The following is a 19,806-nucleotide window of genomic DNA, read 5'->3' as shown; positions in this document are numbered from 1 at the left end:
TGAATATGTTACGTGAATACATTGTTATTAGTAAGTGTACAATTTTTTGTACACCAAGAATGGAAACACACAGCAAACTCTACGAGCTCATGTACAAACAAATTCAAATAAACACATTGTTTCACGTCAACAAATACTACGAACAGAGACTTGTTCAAGCCTCACAAGCAAAAAAAGAGTTAACTATCATCTAATACATTCATGTCAACTGATGATCATCTACTAACATAAAAAAAGTTAACCAATATTATACGATCTTATAAACTCTTTTGGCCACTTTCTCACTTGAAAAAAACTATGCACACAAGATCACAGATACAATTATAACCGCCAACACCATTGTTTCTTGGGTAAATACATTTTAAGTAGCTCAAGACATTAGATGCAGAGCACACACAGTTTCATAAATATATCTCTCATCTACCACTCCCTCTCAGGATTGTATGAGTAACAAACATAGGTATTGATGTGCTCCTTGAATTGGAGGCACTAATGGTAGATGATGGTTCCATTGACACTGGCATAAACGCTCCAATACCTGGACTATTCAGCGAGAAATCTGGCAAGGGTAGGTCCAGGTTTAGGTACTGCACCACTTGTCCCATGGTAGGCCTTGCTTCTGGTATCGCATTTGTGCAGAGCAATCCAAGTTTAAGAACCATCTCAACTTCCTTGAATAAAGTTTCTCCTCCCAATCTTGGATCTATGGTGTCAAGTAAAGAAGCCTGTTTCCAGCATACACAGACCCATTTGATCAAGTATTGCTTTTCCACTGGCAGCTCCGGTTCCACAGGCCGCCTCCCACAACTTACTTCAAGAAGGAAAGCACCAAAGGCATAAACATCAGTTTCTGTAGAAGTTCCCATTGTGATTAGCTCAGGTGCCATGTAACCTATGGTTCCCACAGCGGCTGTTGCAGATAAGTTGGCTCTTGGGTCATGAAACCTGGCCATACCAAAATCTCCTAATCTTCCATTGAAATCAGAATCTAACATAACATTAGAAGATTTAATATCCCGGTGCAAAACAGCTTGCGTGGCTCCTGTATGAAGGTAATTTAGAGCCGAGGCGATGTCCTTAAGAATAGAAATCCTTTGCAACCATGAAGGAGATGGGTTTTGGTCATGAAACAAGTACTTGTCAAGACTGCCGTTGGGCATGTACTCAGAGACCAGAAGCAACTCGCCTTTCCTCCTACAATACCCGAGAAGAGGAACCAAGTTCCGGTGCTGTAAACTTCCCATAGTCACAACTTCAGCCACAAACTGTTTCATTCCTTGCTCTGCATTGTGTGACAGTCTTTTCACAGCTATATGCCTACTTAGGGGCAGAGTTCCTTTGTACACATCTCCAAACCCACCTTTCCCAACACAACAATCTTTTCCAAACCCATTTGTTGCTTTGTAGAGAGACTTGTAGGAGAATCTATGTGGACCGTATTCCTTTTCCCACGATTCTCTCACTTCCGCGTACTTGTTTCTCCTGTACCAATAAACTACTCCGAGAACCAGCAGCACTAGGATCACCGATAAGATGACCAAACCAATAAGCGGTGGAGACAGAAGAGGATGTTGTTTTTCTCTAGGAAGAGGAGCCTGAGGGAGCTTAGAGAGGTCCAGGTTCTGTAATAGTTCTTTGCTTCTACTGAAACTCCACCCAAGTATAAATTGGTTACTGGTCAATTGCCCTGTTGCTGCAGAGAACCCAACAAACATTTTATTTTGAAAAAATTCTGAAAGATTGATGGGCCTTGACATAAGAGGCTGATCTGGTTTCTGTATATCTATAGGGGCCAGAGTAACGTTAAGGGAGGCTCCATCGTAATCCACCCAAACCTGGATAGGCAGACCACTCAGGAGATTTATGCTTACATTCTTCCCTAAGGCATGGGAAAAGTAAGACGGGAGAGTGGATTCAATAGATGTTGGGCTGTTCAAATCAATCCCAACATGAGGCTTTTCCACCACATCAATTCCTAATGACTCAATGGTATCAAGCTCAATAGCTATCAGCTGAGGAGGGGAAGTTCCATTTGTGGGGTTGCTGAAGACGCCCAAGTACTGAGCTTGGAGTGCATGAGAGAGATCCATAGAAGGAGATAAAACAAAAGCCACCCCGTGTCCGCCACTAGTTCCCAGCTGAAGAGGCACCAACGCACACACAAAATGTGTATAGAAGGAGATGGTATAATATGGATCAAAATCAAATGGCATGTTGAAGAAAGCATGACCCATTTTAAACTGTGAATCATTTGTCAACTGCAAAATCCCACCAGGAAGGACTCTAGCGATTCCATCAATATGGAGATCTGCTTGATGGAAGCCATTGTAGACAAACCCGGTTTCTTGTTGACCTGACAGGGAAACCAGATGAAGGCAGCAGAACATGATCAAAACTAGATGAAGCCTGCTGCAAGCCGTTACTATTGAAAGAGTGTCTGAATTTAATGGTTCATATTTTTTCTCTTCTGTGAGAACCATCCTCCAAAGCTGCCAAAAAAAAAGACTGCTCATAAATTCAGGAGCTCAATTTTAAACATTCAATGTCTTGTACAATTTCTCCTAAGTAACTGTAGCCAGCCAACGCATATATATATTCCCAATATACAAAAGAAACAAAAGCATGACAAGTACAAGAAGCACTTACATCTAGCAGAAATCTGAAAATGCCTTGGGAGTAGAGCTAGTTATCAACCTCTACTCTAATTAATATCTCTGGTACTTCAGCAAATAACTTGGGCAGTCTCCCCTTTAGCATCTCAAGAGAGACAATAAACCAACTTTTCTTCCTCCACAAATTTTGGATAAGATACATTTAATTTTATGTTACTTTTCCAAGTAAATGAAACGCAAAGAACATAGAAGCTGACCAAGTCTCTCACAGCATGCAGAGTCACAATCACTTACTTAAACGGGACCAGTCTTCACATGGAACAGAGCAGTCCATATCTAAGACTATTCCTTAATTCATCATCCAATGAACATCTTTTTGTCGGTTGGTTACAACTTACAAGTGGTGGTGTTCAGTTAATCCCCCCAAAAAAAGAAAGAATGTACATTGAGTGGAAAAAAAGACAATAGTCACCAGATCACTAGAAAGTTTTCAAAAAAAAAAACATATGCTGAAATACAATGAAGAAGACCTGAAATTGAAACATTCACAAGTTATACATGAGTATCCTCAGCGAATGAACTCCCAATGAGATCATTCACCAATAAGCAGCACCTACGTGTTCAAATTAACATCCAATGGATACTTCATAAACTGTATCAGCAGCCACTGGTTGGCTTGGAGAGGCGAGCCTCGATGTCTTCTGATTCTGCAACTACGTTTAGAGAGTTCTTGGATTCCAATGGTTGCTCATGCTCCTCTGAGTTGTTGGCTGATGAAGAAGATGCCCAAGGAGCAGACCAGTTCCTTGAAGTGTATGTGCCTGTAAGAGAGGCTGCATCCACCACTACTGGAGTAAATGAGCCGATCCCAAGCGTATATGGCGAGAAATCCGGCAACGGCAGGTTCTCGTTTAAGTAAAGAACCACTTGTTCCATTGTTGGTCGTGATTCTGGCACGATGTTTGTACACAGCAACCCGATTTTCATAACCAACTCGACCTCCTCGGGTACGAATTCTCCTCCAAATCTGGGATCTCTAGCATCAAGCAAACAATCTTTCTTCCAGCATTCACAAACCCATTTGATGAGAAACCGTTTCTCAGCTTCCATCCCAGGCTCCACAGGTTTCCTTCCACACGCTACTTCAAGCATAAAAACACCAAATGCATAAACATCGGTTACAGTGGAAGCTCCCATTGTTATTAGCTCAGGAGCCATGTACCCTACAGTACCAACCGCTGCTGTCGTGGCTGCGTTGCCTCCATGGTCATGAAACCTAGCCATACCAAAATCTCCCAACCTGCCGTTCAGCTCAGCGTCTAACATAACATTGGAAGCTTTGATGTCTCGATGCAGCACGACTTGTTCAGCTCCCGTGTGGAGATAAAAGAGCGCAGAGGCTATACCTTTGAGAATGACAAGTCTTTGTGACCAAGAAAGAACAAGACTTTGGTCATCAAACAAGTGCTGGTCAAGACTCCCGTTGGGCATGAACTCGGAAACAAGCAAAAGCTCTCCTTTTCTCCTACAATACCCAAGAAGCGGAACGAGGTTCCTGTGTTTGAGACTTCTCATGCTCACGACTTCAGCCACAAACTGCTTCATCCCTTCCTCACCGTTATGAGAGACTCTCTTCACAGCTATAGGTTTGCTCTCAGGGAGATCTCCTCTGTACACTACTCCAAACCCACCTCTTCCTAGAAACCCATCCCTGTGGAACCCTCTCGTTGCTATGTATAAAGATTTGTATGAGAAGCGGTGTGTACCGTACTCCTCCTCCCAAGGCTCGCTCACTTCCGCAAACTTTTTCTTCCTGTGGTAATAAACTCCTGCAAGAAGAGCTATTACAATGATAGCAAGAGCAGCGGGGAGACCGACGATCAGAGCATACTGTTTCTTATGCTTAACTCTATGCCGAGGAACTCGAGGAAGCTTAGAGATGTCAAGTGGCTGCAGTAGTTCCCCGCTTGTGCTGAAACTCCACCCAAGAAGGTAGTGGTAGCTGATTGCTGACCCCGTTGCTGCAGAGAACCCAACGAACAATCTTGTGCTTCGAAACAAATCTGAGAGGTTCATGGCTCGTGACAACAGAGGCTGACGTGGCTTCTTGACAACATTAAGAGGAGCCACGGAGACATTGAGTAGAGTTCGCTCGTAGTCAACCCAAACCTGTATAGTATCTCCACTAGAGAGGTTAAGACTCACATTCCTCTGTTGCGTCTCGGAGAAGTAAGAAGCTGGTGCTGACTCCACTGAAATGGGATCGTTCTCATCAATCCCGACATGATTATGGTTCGTCTCCTCGAACTCTCCGTTTTTTATAGTGTCGAGCTCAACAGCAAAGAGGCGGGAAGAGTTAGATCCACCCGTTGAGGCGTTGAAGATCCCAAAGTACCGGTTCGGCTGCGCCCGAGTGAAATCCACGGAAGGGGATATCACGAAGGTGATGCCGTGCCCGCTTTCGACTCCTGGCTTAGGCACCAGAGCACAGACGAAGTGTGTTGAGAATGACAGCGGCTTAGAGGAGCTGAACTCGATTGGCTTCTTGGTGAACGCGTGGCCCATTTGATGCTCCGTGTCTTTAGCAAGCTGCAATAATCCACCGCGAAGCAACGTGGCTGACCCATCTACAGAAAGATCCGCTTTTCCAAAGCCGTTGAAGACAAAACTTGTTTCCTTTGTTGTTGAAGTTGACAAAGCTATGAGATGAAAAGAGGAGATTAACCAGAAGAGAAGCAATCCACTAGACATTGCTCTGCCGATGAAGCCAAAACTGCTTTGTAGTAGATCTTTCCTCCTCTCTGATTTAAAGAAAATGTGATTTTATAAAGACACTACGAGCATCCATTTCTTTATTGGTATTAAACAACTGTACTATAACAGCTTGATAACATTATAAAAATCAACATATATCTTCACATGGTTTTCAAATGTTCAAATTCAGATGTTAGTTTAAGAGAAGTAATCCATCCATATTTGAATCCAAAGAAACAAAGGAAAGTGCTAGAAGCGTGCTAACAAAACTATTAAAATTAATCATTACATGTGCCTCGGAATCAATACCCACAATCTTTCACCGGATTTTTCTCAGACGACAGCTACTTGTATTATTATTTATGAAGCTGGGTAAGAAAACAAATAACTACTTACTTACTAAAAGTAATACCAGATCATAAACGATCCACGAGCCATTGGTGCTGATGAATTCGACAGTTCTCTTGTTCTCTGAGCAGATCTCTCTCTCTCTCTCTCTGATCGAAACTTTGCTGGCTGCAGAAAACAAGATGTGAAAAAAAAAATGTGAACTTATTTAGTGGTAATTTGTTTCTTAATGGATATGAACTCTGCATCATATGCATTTACCTTTTATCGGCTTTAGAAAGTACAGCGAAGCCATTTAATATTATATATGTTGTATATTAGTATATTACAAACCGCTCACGTCGTTAAATATTCAATCTAGACGACTAGACATTACTTCAGCGTCGCACAAAAAAAAAAAAAAGACATTACTTTGGCATAAATTATCACAGCATCAGTCAGGAAAAAAAAAAAAAAAAAGACAACTGCTACACGCGGTAGCCACCAACAAAAAAAAAATCATTAGATTAATCATCTTGAAAAGGTACCTTGTGAAGCTTATTCGTGGGGAGGGGAGAAGCACTCAAAAGTAAAAAGGAACCAAATCCTAAGAAAAAGCCAAGCACCCACATTTTGTAGAATTAGACAAGTCAAAACAAAGAAAATGAAGTCTTAACGTTGAAGTCTTCTACTATGTTAAATGATCGCGACCTATGTGAACGCCTTTCTTGGTTTTTCCAGGAGAAAAATCGACAGTTCAAAATTGACTCCATAGTGTGATAAGAATAAAACTACAAATAAGCAGACCACGTTTCTCATACTAGTCTATTTAAGTCCCATATATTCTACCTAAACCAATAATCGCACATGGAATTTATAATAGTGTTGACTTCAAACAAGCAATAGCAAGTTCTTTGACCGTTCCTTGTAAGCAGTACATCCAAACAATAAAAGAACATAAAATATACAGAGCTTTATGAGCACATGTCTGAACTAGCTACCATATATTCAAGGGTGTCATCTCCCTATTACCCCCAGACTTAAGATCAATATGTCCCGGATATCAGAACACAAATTTAGTCTCTAACCGTTTCAATAATAAACCTCTAAGCCTTTACCTGTCATGGATGAAACAATCATCTCTGATTATATGATGATGATGCTCTCTGGTGATCCCACTCAGCTCCACAGATGAAACTGAAATCATTTCAACTAATTACAACCAAGAATGAGATCAAACTAATATACAGAGTCGGTGAAGTGAAGAAAAACTTGCAAACATCTGTATAAACAACTTAGTTACAGGAAAATGCAGTAAAACTAATGTAGAAACAGAAATGCAGATAAGAAGATACAAAACTTCAGTTGCAAACACACATCAAAATTTACAAATCCTAAAAAAAAAGCCATTTCTACAAAAGACTCCAAGCATTACTTTTCAATGCTGGGATGTCTTTGTGTTGTATTAGAATAAGTTTCACAAGTGGAGCACAATGGTACTCCCGCCAACTAGAGTTACTTCACACAACGCTAACATGGCTTTTCTCATTCCAAATAAACTTAATACAATAGAGGAGAAAATTTCCCAAGTTTTTCACCGACCGTGGCCATAGACAATGGAGTGAGTGACAAATGTAGAGTCGTTGGCTGAGGAAGAAGAGTATAGGGATGCTGAGAGCGGGTATGATCCCATAATCAGTGGTACAAAGGACCCTATTCCAGGAGAATTTGGGGTGATATCAGGCAGCTTCAGGCTTTCATTTAAGTATTGCATCACTTCTTCCATCGAAGGTCTCAGCTCCGCCACAGCATTCATGCACATCAATCCAATTTTCAATACCATTTCCACTTCCTCAGCTGAGATTTCACCTCTCATTCTCGGATCTCTAGCTCCGAGCAAAGAAGCCATCTTCCAACATTGGCAGACCCACTTAACCAAAGACCTTCTTTCCTCTGGCAACGCAGGCTCAACGGGTCTCCTCCCACATGTTACTTCAAGTAAAAAGGCACCAAAGCCATAAACGTCGGTTGCAGTGGAAGCTCCCATGGTAACAAGCTCCGGTGCCATGTAGCCAATGGTTCCCACAGCGGCAGTTGTGGCAGGGTCTGCTCCATGATCATGAAACCTCGCCATACCAAAGTCCCCTAACCTTCCATTATATTCAGCGTCTAACATAACATTAGAAGCCTTGATATCCCGGTGGAGAACAACTTGAGGAGCTCCTGTATGCATGTAACTGAGAGCTGAAGCTATATCCTTTATGATTATAAGTCTCCGACGCCATGAAAAGGGAGGTTTATCGTCGTAGAACAAGTATTGGTCAAGACTACCATTGGGCATGTATTCAGATACCAGAAGTAACTCACCTTTTCTTCTACAGTAGCCAAGAAGTGGAACCATATTCTTGTGCTTCAGAGTACCCATGCTCACGATTTCAGCCACAAACTGCTTCATCCCTTCCTCTGCCTCGTGCGACACTCTTTTCACTGCTATTTCTCCATGGGAAGGCAGAGTTCCTTTGTACACTTCTCCAAAGCCTCCTTTCCCGAGAAGTCCCTCCTTGTGAAACCCTTTGGTCGCTTTGTACAGAGTTTTATAGGAAAGGCGGTGTGGACCATATTCTCCTTCCCATTCTTCTCTTACTTCTGCATATTTTCTTCTCCTGTAGGCGAAAGCTGCTCCAAGAACCAAAAACAATATGACTGCCAGTAATATGAGCAGAACAATAAGCAGCGTTGATGGTCTCTCGTTTTTAGCTTTATGAGGAGGGACTCGAGGAAGCTTAGTGACATCCAGGGTCTGCAGTGACTCCCTGTTTCTACTAAAGCTCCAGCCTAGTATGTATTGGTAGCTGATCAATGTCCCTGTCGCTCCAGAGAAACCAAGATATATCATTCTATCTGGGAAAGATTCTGAAAGGTTCAGGGATGTTGACAAAAGAGGCTGACTTGGCTTTTGAATTTTGTGAGGGGCCAGCGAAACATTAAGCACGTTTCCTCCGTAGTCCACCCAGACTTGAACAGGAGCTCCACTCAGAAGCGATATGCTTTCGTTCTTACCTTTTATCTCGGAAAAGTAAGAAGCAGGGGTCGATGCGATAGAGATAAGGCCGTTGACATCGATACCGACATGATTGGCATTGATGTCATCAAACTCAGCGCTGAGGGCAGTATCAAGCTCAACAGCGACTAGATGAGAAGAGGAGGATCCTTGAGTGGAGATGTTAAAAAGTCCCAAGAACTGCGTCGCATCTGCGTGTGTGAGATCCATGGAAGCAGACAGAACAAAGGCGATACCATGACCACCGATAAATCCTGGCTTAGGCACCAGAGCACACACAAAATGTGTTGAGAAAGAGAGTGATTCAGGTGAAGTGAACTCAAAAGGCTTCTTCAAGAAAGCATGTCCCATTTTCTGCCCGGATCCATCGGTCAACTGCAACTGTCCTTCCGGAAGAATCTTGGCAACGCCGTCAGTAGAAAGGTCTGCTTGGCCAAAGCCATTATAGATAAACCCTGTCTCCTCCTGCTGACTCGAGATGAAGATCAGATGAACAAAGAAGATCATCAGAATGAGATGTGATCCTGTGGCCATTTGTGACAAAGGAAAGAAAAAAAAGAGAATCAGACTATCCTGAACGAATCTTGAACTCTGCAAAAATGGTGGATGATAATTTCTCCAGCACGTTCTAAGACAGAAATTCCCATTATATTTATCGAGAAGAAAGCAAACATCTTCATGTCTGAGAGCATATTTTCAGAGTTGACTTAGAAAATGTAATGATAGATTATTAGCCAGACAACAATGACATCCAGCATTAGCATATTCAAAGCCATGACACGTAATATAATTAAAGTAAAAGGTAGCTCTAATAAATACTCTAAAATGAGACTTGTCTATGATTACCTGGTTTTAAGAATATTCTCCACTACTCTCCAATCATCAAGACGAAGCTCCACCATTGTGCAGATCTTAATAAATACTTCCCAACAGAGAAGTATCTCAAAAGTCCATGAACCAAAACTTATGTAACAATCAATCATACCAAGCTGTATCTAAAAAGGCAAGTTCTTAACATTTAACGCCAACGAACACCCTTGATTAGATGTATAGTGAAAGTTATTTAAAGAGTACAAACTATAAAGCCCTAGTGTTCATCAAAGCAAACAATTATAATAAATTAGTCATCAACTGAATGAAAATGTACACCTCTGAAGATCATGTGGTAGCAATCCGAAGCGAGCAGGATTTGACCAAAAGGACTGGTGGCTGCATTTTGGGAAAATATCAGTTATATGGAAAGCGTTTAAGATCACGGAGAAGACCTAAGTGAAAGCTTCCTTCGCCGTGTGGTAAACAATCGCATACGCCATGCGCCGTCCCTGAGAAACAACAATGCGACTTCATCTCCGCCGGGATTTGAGTGGCGATTTGTCTCTACTCTCCCAAGAATCTCGCTCTCAGGAGTAAAAGACAGCTTCATCATGTCGCTCTCGGTACTTTTAATTTCACTGATTTTAGTTTTTATGTAAATTTCAGTAATTGTTTTTTTTTTTTTGACGTCTAAAGATCATTGTATTAGGGGTCTGGATAACCAAACCAGAATATAACAACCAATAAAAATTAACTTTCTATGGAAGGATCTAGTAGTCTTAGCTAAAAAAATCTGAAATCTGATTTCGCATCCGTGGAACATGAATAATGCTGAAGTCTGGGAAGCATATTTGTAGTGTCTTTATCCTCTCCAATTCGGTCGCAAAGCTTGATCACGCCTGAGGATCCTTTATCATTGCAATCAATTCCTTACAATCCGTCTCGAAGCTCTGACATGTTGAGTGTTGAAGCATATTCTCCATCGTCCATCGCAGTGCTTCCACTTCTGAATGCAAGGCTGATTCGCATCGAGTGAAATTTCTTGTTCCCATAAGTTGAATGTTACCACCACTATCCATCCATACTCATCCACATCCACTAAATTGAGCAGAAGATGTCCACGACACTTACGAAGAAGATGACAGAGAAAAGAGAGAGAGAGAAACGAGAGAAGAGAATGCAATCTCGGGTCGGGTTTTTTAATATTCTGGGTCGGGTCTGGTTTTTTTTAATTGGGCAATCAGTGTTTTCTAAACGCGTTTTAATTTCTTCTAATTTGGATTTTGAAATTGATTAGAGAGGGGGATTTAAAAAGTTTGTGGGGAAATTTAAAGAACAAGTATATGATCAGGTGGATTTATAAAGAGGTTGATAGTCTAGGGGGATAAGTAAGGTCAGTGTGTTTTGGAGTGGGAATAGGCAGTCAACCTCATTCCTTTTCTTCTGAAGATCTAAGGGTTCATATTATAAGAGAGATGATCTGATCTAATGGTTCATATTGAGGCATCATTAAAGGCAAAATGGTAAGTTTCCTCTTCTTGGTCCATGCAGATTTTTTTTTGGATGGGTGAAACTTGTTTTTTGTCATTTGGTACATTTCAAATTTTTGTCCAGTTTTAAGGAACTGATTTCGAATGGATTGGTAGCAACGGAAACAAGCCATCAGATATGCTTTCAAAACGATCATTCCCTGCTAACGAGTTATCCTGTTATCAATTTTATGTTCCTGATGTAATAATAACTCATGATCTACCCCAAAACTATGCATCTTCAGACAACCGTTTCCAGTCTTATGTAGTTACAGGTGGTCCGTTTTGGCTCAAGGATTTACTAGCTCAGGAAGCGGCTCGACCTCCTCCATCACTTTGCTCACTTGCTGTCTCCGTCTGCTAGGAGTGTTTACTGTAATACTACCCATTGGTGGTTTTGTGCTTTTGTCTCTCTCTTTATTGTCTTCATCTTTTTGCATTTTGCGTTTGTTTCTCTTTATGGTTGATGTACGTCTGAGACGTTGTTCTCTTGGGCTTTCACCCAAACATATCAATGATAAATCCAGTGTTAAAATTTTTTTTTGAAAAAAACAATATATCTTTTAGTTAATTAAAAAAAACATGAAAAAAAATTGAATTATTGATATGATTCATGATGATGAACTTGTTTGTCAGCTGTCGTAATAAGATTTGGTTGAGTTTCAGTGAGTTTGTTGATCTGTAGGTACTGAGTTGTTAGCTTAACAGACTAAAGCTTGTTCTTCCTTCCCACGCAGTCATTTCTTTGCCCAACATTATAAACCCAAATAGAAGATCCAAAGTAGAACACCAAATTTTTAGATCAGTTTCCAAAACAACAAAAACCGAAGCCTACCGCAAAACAAAAGGCCATAACTAGTGTTTTGATTTTAGAGCTGTCACCAACTCTAACCCTAACAATCTACTTCTTAACCTTTCACGCAACACAAAGACAAATCACCTCCTACGATTCACATTTGTTTCACGGATTATGTTGCGCTCATTCCAGATCGGGCACGCACATGTCGCTTTCTTGTTCTTCCATTCAGCTCCACACGTGTAACAGAACTCATATCCACATCTGCAAGCCACACAATAAAAAACATCAGATCAGCAATAGTAAACAAATGACCAAACATGGTCTCTCCTTTCTTTATCCATGGATTTGTATTGTAGTAACCATAATAAGCAAAGGTACCTGCAGGTTATATGGTAGCACCCAAAAGCAAGCTCAACCATATTGTTACACCTTATGCATTGTCTCCACCGCTTGCTCTGCGCCAGAGACTTGAGCATTCCATCTCCAGCGTTCTGATACCTCTTTGACTTACTGAAGTCATCACAGGTGTCTTTGTAGTGCCACGGTACCTTGCACTGCATGCAGAAAAAGAGCCCACACTTCATGCATTTCCTCGCAGGAGATTGCTCAGTGCCAACGAAGAACTGTTTGGTATACTCAAAAACTTCAGCTTTGGCCATCAGTTCCGAGCACTTAGGATATGGACAGTAAACTTTATCAGAAACATTAATGGAGCCTTCTTTCTTGCGTTGGATCATAACCTCAACGAGCTTGGGATCAAGAAATTTGGCGCAGCAATCCATCTTTACTTCTGATTTGCACCCGTCGCTCGGACAAGTAGCTGTTTTCCCTCCGAGTAGCTTAACTTCAACGTGCTGCTTCATGCAGGAAAAGCAGAAACGGTCGAAACAACCATCAACGGAGAACATTTTGTCAACGGTGATGCCTTCGTAGCAGATCACACAAGTCTCCTTGAAAGTCTTGCCTTTACTAGTCTCCTCAGGCCATTTGATTTGAGACACGATCGCATCTCTTGCGAGCTTGAACACAAACTTAACATCATTTCTTGTCAAAAGAGATGGTTGGCAATAAGAGAACTTTTTCTGGAGAAGAGCCACTTTGTTTACAAGTGTTGCAACAGCGCTCTGCCTAGGTTCCACCCTCCCAGTCACCTAGATTACAGGGCAAAACATGAGCAGCCATATCAAAGATCAATAATATCAACAAAAAGGGAAAACAACCAGAACTAAACTAAACTACAACGGTAAGATAATCCAGATTCACATTAGATGATTCTCAAATGGTTAAATGCCAAATAATTAGGTAAAAGACTGCAAAGACACAGTTATTCAGATTGTAGCAACGGACATAGTAAAAGGTAACAAACAAACAAAACAAAACAAAAGGAGAACAATACCGTAAAACACGCTAATTTAGCAACTAAAAGGAGTAAACTTTTTTAAGAATGGAAGGTCACAATCATTCAGAAATTCACAATCTTTGTCAAAGAAATCTAATTTCTGAGTAAAACTTTCGAAGATATGCAAATGATTATGTAAAATAAGATCGAAGAGCCCAAAAATAAGAATCACAATCATTCAAAAAGTCGAGACCTTTTTCAAAGGAATCTTATTTTTCAGGGAGAGAGAGAGAGCTCACGTAGTTGAAGAGGTTGAAATCATCAATGAAGAAGGTGACCCTTCCCAAATCAAAGGTCAAAGCTTCATCCAAGGCACGAAGAATGGCCTCCAACTCGGCAATTTGAGGGCTCTTAGACTCGTCAGCACCGAGAACCTTGGCCACCTCCCAAATGAGATTATCCGAGGAGTCACAAAGAGCCACACCAACACCCCCAACCGTAACCCTCGTCTCACCAATCATCTCCTCACTCACCAATCCTTTGCAATACACGCGGAAACTTTCAAACCCAATCGCAGGGAAAGGAGGAGGGACCTTGACGGCCGAGGAGGAGGAAGCTTCCTCGAGCGAGTAAGGTTTGTGGAAATAGTCGCCGTCTTTGCTCCAATCAGCGTCAGGGATGTTCATAATCTCTTTAGCAAACCTCTGATCGTGGATCCGGCGGTCGAGATCGACCTTGAGTCTCTTCATCTCCTGAGCGCCAACCTCGTGGTCTCGCCTCTCCTGATCGACTCGCGCAATGTCCTCTAGAATCAGCGACGTGTAGTCAAATCCGTCACCTTCTTCAGCGGTGAAATCGAGTGTCGGAGAGGAGGTGTGGGCTGCTCGAGAAACGGCTAGGGCTTCCTGCATTTGAAGGTTGAAAGCCAGATCGTGGTCCTGGGCTAGGGTTTTAGCGGCCATGATCTCCTCGCGCTGTTCTTCGAGGATCACCGACACATCGTCCTCTTCAATCGCCGCCATTAGGGTTTACTGTGGGAGCAGAGAGTAGAGCAAGTGCGGTTAGCGTGGTTAAGAAGGAAGTTGAAGCGTTCTCAGAAAGACTTGCCTTGACGTGACGTTTTTCGTCTTTTTATTAATTAATTTCCATTAAATAAGATAATTACAAATAAAATCGGATTTCGTAGAATTTACTTTTGACTTTTTGGCTTACGGATATAATCACGGGAATTAACCAATTACTACAACTAGGGCCGGCGTCCGCGTTGCGCGCGGATTACATGTTTAATAAAAATCAGGTGAATTAAAATTGTGTGTTTTTTGGTTTCTGAAAGGATAAGTTAAGTTTTGTTTTTTTATACAGGGGAGAAGTTCGAAACGGTGATCATTTTTTTAAAAAAAACAACTGTAAGTATGAATAATAAATAGTTTTGAGGAATTCGATATTTGAATGAGAAAATAATCTTTGTGTGTGACAATTTAATTGATGTAGGAAGTGGTAACGTAAATGTTTTAAAAGTTGACTGGTGGTGTTTGCTATGAGGCTTAAGATAGCAGTTTATTCCTCTTTTGGAAGCGTTGAATGATATCAATTTCGTTGTTAAAGTAGAAGCGCGTTCCAGGTGTTGCTGTAAGTGATAGTTTTTCTGAAAAAGGCAAATATTTGTTAGCATTTAGTTTTCTGTAAAGTTTATGTTTAGTTTATTACCTTCATGTATCCGTGGAATGATACTTGTGATGATTACGACTTGTTTTTTCCTTGTTGATATGCGATTTAACTCCCTGAAATTAGATGCATCCTTGTCCCATAAAGTTAGACGTACCAATTTCGATCTACAAATAATTATTGTATTAGATTTTGTTTAGTTGTAAACCAATTATTACTTAATAAAAAGTTTGTACCTGTCTAAACGTAATCCAATGATGATTTTTGAATCTGTGTAGTGGTTATATAAATCACTTCCTTGGATGAGGCAAATGCGGCCAACAACATCTGTAGGAATAATTTGGTTGTTTGGAAAAAAATTAGGATTTATTTTTGTGTGAGAGAGTTTTTGTTTTTTTTTTACCTGGTAGGAAGTTGGTTTCACTTGCTAAGCTGATCAACTGGGTGTAGCGTTGTGGCCGGAATATGTATGAAGGAATCGGTGCAATGTTTTCTTGAATCAGTGTAATAGTTGTTGTTTCTTTGATATTGATTATGTATGGTTGATCGGTAAGCCTGTAACGTTGGTTATTGGGGAGGAGATTAAAATATCTAATGTGATAAATTTTCCCTTCTTCGAAGCGTTGGTACATTGTGTCAGACGTAGAAATAGGTACCTTCCCTTCCATTTTTTGTTCCTGTTTAGTGGTTAGAAACAATCATTTGAAATATAGTTGGAATAATTAAAAATATGAATTTTAGACAAACCTGGATGTCAAGACATATGAAAATTGTCCATAGGAAAGCATCTTTATTTTTGTGATTTGTGATGGGCCAGACCCTAAGGATCCTAACGATTATTGGATGAGGTTCGAGGGTGTTGTCCTAATTGCTTTGATCTTGTGGTGCATGTGCTACATAGATAAGAATGAGAATTAGTATTTTTTTGGCAATTTTGTTTAAATTTTTTTTTTTGAAGTGAACATAGTTAGAGTGTGTTTTTTTTAAGTATTGTCATGGTTTTTTTTAAAGTTTAAGTAGGCCGGGCCATAATTATAGGTGGTAGTAGTAAATTTGTTGGGTGGGTTTGATAGTAGAATTTAGTTTTTTATAGAAATTTACAGGGACTGTGTGTGAAATGAGGGGGTTTTGTTATCTTGGGCGTACTATTTTAAGATCAAAGGGAACTTAGGCGGTTTGCACATTGTTATAGAAAACAGTTGAAATAAAAAAAATTGTCTGAAATAATAGAAAATGCAAAAGAAAATAGTTTGACAGTTGAAATAAGTAATGGGATGGGCTGGAAATTTTTTTAATCTGGCCCAACAGCAAAGAGACGGAGACAGCAATTTCGTGAGCGAAACCGGTTAACGGGCTGGGCTGCAATTACGATTTGTTGGTCTGGGTTACCAGTGACGTGGCAGAATGAATGGCTGAGAATATTTTGCCTATGTGGCATCCTTTATAACATCCAAAATTAGTTGCTTTTATATAGTGGGATAGGCGCAAATATACTAAAATAGCCTAAAATGTTTTTAAGCAAATTATGGAAAATGATCAAAAAAGAGGTTTCATTATTAAGGGAAATTATCAATTATACCACTTTTCTAATACTACATTTCACTTATACCATAATCACTTTTACCATTAAAATTTTAATAGTCAAAATACCGGAAAAAGTGCCGATTTTGACTTCAACAGTTTGGATCGTGCCAAATACGATCCGAACAATTGATCTGTGCCAAATACGATCTCAACTCAATTATAATTCAAGAAAACTACCCAAACTTTTAAAAACGTGCTTAAATCTACATTGACTTTAACAGAACTTAGTCAACTGTTAACAAGATAAAACGACGCCGTTTTGATATACGCGGAAAAGTGCAAATTTCAACCCCAACACTTTCAGTCGTGCCAAATAGGACCCGAACAAATGGTCAATGCCAAAACCGACCTCAACTTAATTATAAATTTTAAAAAACTACCAAAACTTCTTAAAACGTGCATAAACCTACATTGACACTGATAGAAGTTAGTCAACCACTAACAAGATAAGACGACGTCGTTTTGATATATATATATATATATCTTTTTTTTTAAAATATGTTCATTCCAGGACTCAATCCCGTGCTTGGATACCCTTTTAAAAGGCACACTAACAACTAGTTAAAAGTAAAATTTTGAAATATTATTACAAATTTGAAATTTTATAAACTACTATTCTTCTTCTTTTTATCCAATTTAAAATTTTGGTGATAATTCTTTCTGATTTATATAAATACATTAACATGTTTTTTATTTATCATATCTTTAATAAATTTATATCTTACTAAATAAAAATAATAATATATAATTATAAGATCTTAAATATTCTTAAAATTTTGAATTTATTTATAAACTTTTCTTATATAAATTCTTTTTAATTTTTAAAATTAAGTGAATTTTTTTAATTTTTCAAAGTTAATATTATATATTTTTGATATTTTGTTCAAAAATGTTAAGAGCCCTTTTACCTTTCTTTCACTAAGACATCTTATACAAAATATTAGACATATTAAAAAATAACTAAAATATACAAAAGCAATCACCAAAGTTTTAAATTGGATAAGACAAAGGAAGAAGAATAATAGTTTATATAATTTCAATTTGTAAAAATATTTCAAAAAGTTAATTTAGTCTAGTTGTTAGTGTGCCCCTTTAAAAGGGTATCCAAACACGGGTTTGAGTCATGGAATGAACATATTTATTTATATATATATATATATATATATCAAAGCGATGTCGTCTTATCTCGTTAGTGGTTGACTAACTTATATTAGAATCAATGTAGATTTATGCACGTTTTAAGAAGTTTGAGTAGTTTTTTTAAATTATAGTTAAGTTGAGGTCGTTTTCGGCACTGACCGAAATGGTTAGGGTTGAAATTGACATTTATTCTCGTATATCAAAATGACGTAGTTTTTATTGTTAACGGTTGACTAATTTCTGTTAGAGTCAACGTAGATTTAGGCACGTTTGAAGAGTTCGGGTAGTTTTCTTGGATTATAGTTGAGTTGAGATCGTATTTGACACTGATTAATTGTTCGGGTTGTATTTGGCACGACCGAAATTGTTGCGGTCGAAATTGACACTTTTCCCTCAAAATACCATTGTACCCCTCATTTCATTAATTTAACATAGATCTATTTCTTCTTCAAATCTCTATCACGAGATCAAATTGAGCTCACTCTTTTTGTCTCATAAAAATAGCCTACATGTCCAATGTCAACAGACCAATGCTATTGTCTTCTTATGAGAAATACATAAATTCATTTAAAACTCACTAAAGCCCAAATACTCAGAATTGTCACTCATTTTATAGTTATTTCAACAAGTCTTCATGTATTTGTTTTAAAGGTCCGGTAAGAGCAACAAATTTAAAAATAAAATAAAAACATATAACAAACATAATAAGGATATTAAAAATTATTACTTAATACACACAACTTACACAACTAAACTGGAGAAAAAATATCCATAAACAAAATGTACTCTCAACAACTTTAATATAATTTATGTACTCTCAACAGTACAGGAAACAAGTTAAAAAGACAAACAAACAATAAATCTCAGTGACACAGCAAACAACAACATGACCGATATCAATCACATTACTAACACAATTTAGTCCTTCATAAGTGCAGAACAATGTATACACAGTTCATCATCACAACTCTAACCCAATAACAATAAAAAAACTTGAAAAACAACTTTAAACGCAAAACTAGATTTTGACCCGCGCGCCCGCGCGGGAGTATGGAACCATTAATTAATTTTTTTTGGTTTGTTGTAAAATTAATGATGATTTTATATGTTAGTAATTTTTGACATTGGTGTTTGGTGTTCATTTTGTTTTGTGTTAAATTTTAGATTATAACGTTGTCTTGTGTTTTTTTTTTGTATTTTTTTTTTTGCACTAAAATTTGGTTTTAAAAATATTATAGGGTAAAATAGTAGAGTGTTTAGTGTAGATTTTAGAAGTTTAATCAAATTATTCAAACATGGGTTGGATTACTAACTCAAGAATTTTATTTTTAACATAATTCAAGAAAATAATATTGTGAGCCAAAAATAAAATTTATTATGTAACCCAACCCACATTTTTTAGATTAGATAAGTGTAGTAATTTTAATATTTAGCCCAAAATATAGTGGACTATAAACAGTTAACAAAGCCCATTTACACTTTTTTTCCGGGAAATAAACAGAAAGACTAAACTTTCTACGTCTTTTTTTTCTTTTCGACGAAAGATCTCTTCATCCAGTCGATCTCTTTGTTGGTGCCTTCCATTAATCTCGTCGACAAATCTCTAAACTGCTGTGAATTTTTCACTCAAAGGATGAAAGAAGATAGATCTATTGATTACTTGTGGAGATCTCAAATATAGGTTCGAGTTTGTAGATTTATGTTTAACTTTCTAAATTCACGGTTAGTTGTTCTAATTTGTGTTATTTGTTATGATTTTCTACAGTTTTGTAATACGAAGACACTACAATTGGATAGATATGTACCGTCTCCTGTTTAATCACGAAGAAATGACCTCAAGTTGTTTCAGATCGGAAAAGAATCAGATGACTTATTAACACTGTTAATGGTGTTGTGATACTTCTGTTTCCTGAGCTCAAGGCTAGTGATGTGTTTATTTGCATGGCTAAAACTAAGGCGGAAAGGTACACTTAGTATGGTAATCTTGCTGCTGATTGTGGAAGACCTTTCTTGTTGTTATGTTTGATATTTTGTTAAGATTTTTTTGTTGTGATGGTTTTTTGGAATCATGATGAAAAGTCTTGTGTGGTTCATGTAGATGGATCTTACAAAGTGAAGAAGAATAAGATATTGGAGTTTCTAGGCAAGAACAAGTTTCCCTTGATTACAAAATCGAGTGAAAG

At 38.6% G+C, this 19,806-nt stretch overlaps 5 protein-coding genes and 1 long non-coding RNA gene across 10 annotated transcripts; 1 reads left to right on the top strand and 5 right to left on the bottom strand.

The window, feature by feature from the left end:
* Window positions 1-223: 223 nt before the first annotated feature.
* LOC106347504 (L-type lectin-domain containing receptor kinase I.3-like) lies at window positions 224-2,951 on the bottom strand. The gene is made up of 2 exons (XM_013787058.3): window positions 2,647-2,951; window positions 224-2,489 (listed from the first exon to the last, which is right to left on the bottom strand). The coding sequence occupies exon 2, from the start codon at window positions 2,478-2,480 to the stop codon at window positions 417-419; it is 2,064 nt and encodes a 687-aa protein (XP_013642512.2). The 5' UTR covers window positions 2,481-2,489; window positions 2,647-2,951; the 3' UTR covers window positions 224-416.
* An 89-nt stretch (window positions 2,952-3,040) lies between these two features.
* LOC106347506 (probable L-type lectin-domain containing receptor kinase I.5) lies at window positions 3,041-6,056 on the bottom strand. 3 transcript variants are annotated; one of them, XM_022687462.2, is made up of 3 exons: window positions 5,976-6,056; window positions 5,763-5,882; window positions 3,041-5,413 (listed from the first exon to the last, which is right to left on the bottom strand). In XM_022687462.2, the coding sequence occupies exons 1-3, from the start codon at window positions 6,007-6,009 to the stop codon at window positions 3,270-3,272; spliced, it is 2,298 nt and encodes a 765-aa protein (XP_022543183.1). In that variant the 5' UTR covers window positions 6,010-6,056; the 3' UTR covers window positions 3,041-3,269. The 3 variants fall into 3 exon arrangements, with proteins under 3 accessions (XP_022543183.1, XP_022543184.1, XP_013642515.1); XM_022687463.2 differs by having other exon boundaries at window positions 5,767-6,056; XM_013787061.3 differs by having other exon boundaries at window positions 5,779-6,056.
* An 898-nt stretch (window positions 6,057-6,954) lies between these two features.
* LOC106347507 (probable L-type lectin-domain containing receptor kinase I.6) lies at window positions 6,955-10,219 on the bottom strand. Of its 3 annotated transcripts, none has more exons than XM_013787063.3 (2): window positions 9,601-10,219; window positions 6,955-9,436 (listed from the first exon to the last, which is right to left on the bottom strand). In XM_013787063.3, exons 1-2 carry the CDS (start codon window positions 9,735-9,737, stop codon window positions 7,288-7,290), a joined length of 2,286 nt encoding a protein of 761 aa, XP_013642517.2. In that variant the 5' UTR covers window positions 9,738-10,219; the 3' UTR covers window positions 6,955-7,287. The 3 variants fall into 3 exon arrangements, with proteins under 3 accessions (XP_013642517.2, XP_048590746.1, XP_013642518.1); XM_048734789.1 differs by having other exon boundaries at window positions 6,955-9,222; window positions 9,601-10,217; XM_013787064.3 differs by having other exon boundaries at window positions 6,955-9,278; window positions 9,601-10,215.
* A 1,617-nt stretch (window positions 10,220-11,836) lies between these two features.
* Window positions 11,837-14,429, bottom strand: LOC106347508 (E3 ubiquitin-protein ligase RSL1-like). The gene is made up of 3 exons (XM_013787065.3): window positions 13,534-14,429; window positions 12,274-13,046; window positions 11,837-12,156 (listed from the first exon to the last, which is right to left on the bottom strand). Exons 1-3 carry the CDS (start codon window positions 14,254-14,256, stop codon window positions 12,033-12,035), a joined length of 1,620 nt encoding a protein of 539 aa, XP_013642519.2. The 5' UTR covers window positions 14,257-14,429; the 3' UTR covers window positions 11,837-12,032.
* Window positions 14,430-14,479: 50 nt separating this feature from the next.
* LOC125575735 lies at window positions 14,480-14,695 on the top strand. The gene is made up of 2 exons (XR_007314292.1): window positions 14,480-14,531; window positions 14,597-14,695. It is a non-coding gene; the product is annotated as an uncharacterized LOC125575735 (long non-coding RNA).
* LOC125575734 lies at window positions 14,630-15,604 on the bottom strand. The gene is made up of 3 exons (XM_048734788.1): window positions 15,303-15,604; window positions 15,136-15,226; window positions 14,630-15,066 (listed from the first exon to the last, which is right to left on the bottom strand). Exons 1-3 carry the CDS (start codon window positions 15,565-15,567, stop codon window positions 14,907-14,909), a joined length of 516 nt encoding a protein of 171 aa, XP_048590745.1. The 5' UTR covers window positions 15,568-15,604; the 3' UTR covers window positions 14,630-14,906.
* Window positions 15,605-19,806: the final 4,202 nt, after the last annotated feature.

Source organism: Brassica napus, chromosome A6 (genome assembly GCF_020379485.1).
Source record: "Brassica napus cultivar Da-Ae chromosome A6, Da-Ae, whole genome shotgun sequence".
In the NCBI taxonomy this organism is placed as follows: domain Eukaryota; kingdom Viridiplantae; phylum Streptophyta; class Magnoliopsida; order Brassicales; family Brassicaceae; genus Brassica; species Brassica napus.
The sequence above is the reverse complement of the archived record's forward strand: the minus strand, read 5'-3'. Positions and strand labels throughout refer to the sequence as shown.

Bases quoted from the DNA above. Each gene is read 5' to 3' on its own strand.
- LOC106347504 (XM_013787058.3), bottom strand. From the start codon at position 2,480: ATGGTTCTCACAGAAGAGAAAAAATATGAACCATTAAATTCAGACACT.
- LOC106347506 (XM_022687462.2), bottom strand. From the start codon at position 6,009: ATGGCTTCGCTGTACTTTCTAAAGCCGATAAAAG. The intron at 5,883-5,975 runs GTAAATGCATAT...TGTTTTCTGCAG, and splicing joins CTTTCTAAAGCCGATAAAAG to CCAGCAAAGTTTCGATCAGA. The intron at 5,414-5,762 runs GTAAGTAGTTAT...TCTTTAAATCAG, and splicing joins TCTGGTATTACTTTTAGTAA to AGAGGAGGAAAGATCTACTA.
- LOC106347507 (XM_013787063.3), bottom strand. From the start codon at position 9,737: ATGATTGATTGTTACATAAGTTTTGGTTCATGGACTTTTGAGATACTT. The intron at 9,437-9,600 runs GTAATCATAGAC...ATATGCTCTCAG, and splicing joins GAGAATATTCTTAAAACCAG to ACATGAAGATGTTTGCTTTC.
- LOC106347508 (XM_013787065.3), bottom strand. From the start codon at position 14,256: ATGGCGGCGATTGAAGAGGACGATGTGTCGGTGATCCTCGAAGAACAG. The intron at 13,047-13,533 runs GTGAGCTCTCTC...CCTGTAATCTAG, and splicing joins ATTTCAACCTCTTCAACTAC to GTGACTGGGAGGGTGGAACC. The intron at 12,157-12,273 runs GTACCTTTGCTT...TGTGGCTTGCAG, and splicing joins TGCTACCATATAACCTGCAG to ATGTGGATATGAGTTCTGTT.
- LOC125575734 (XM_048734788.1), bottom strand. From the start codon at position 15,567: ATGGAAGGGAAGGTACCTATTTCTACGTCTGACACAATGTACCAACGC. The intron at 15,227-15,302 runs GTAAAAAAAAAA...TTATTCCTACAG, and splicing joins TGAAACCAACTTCCTACCAG to ATGTTGTTGGCCGCATTTGC. The intron at 15,067-15,135 runs GTACAAACTTTT...AATTATTTGTAG, and splicing joins ATTGGATTACGTTTAGACAG to ATCGAAATTGGTACGTCTAA.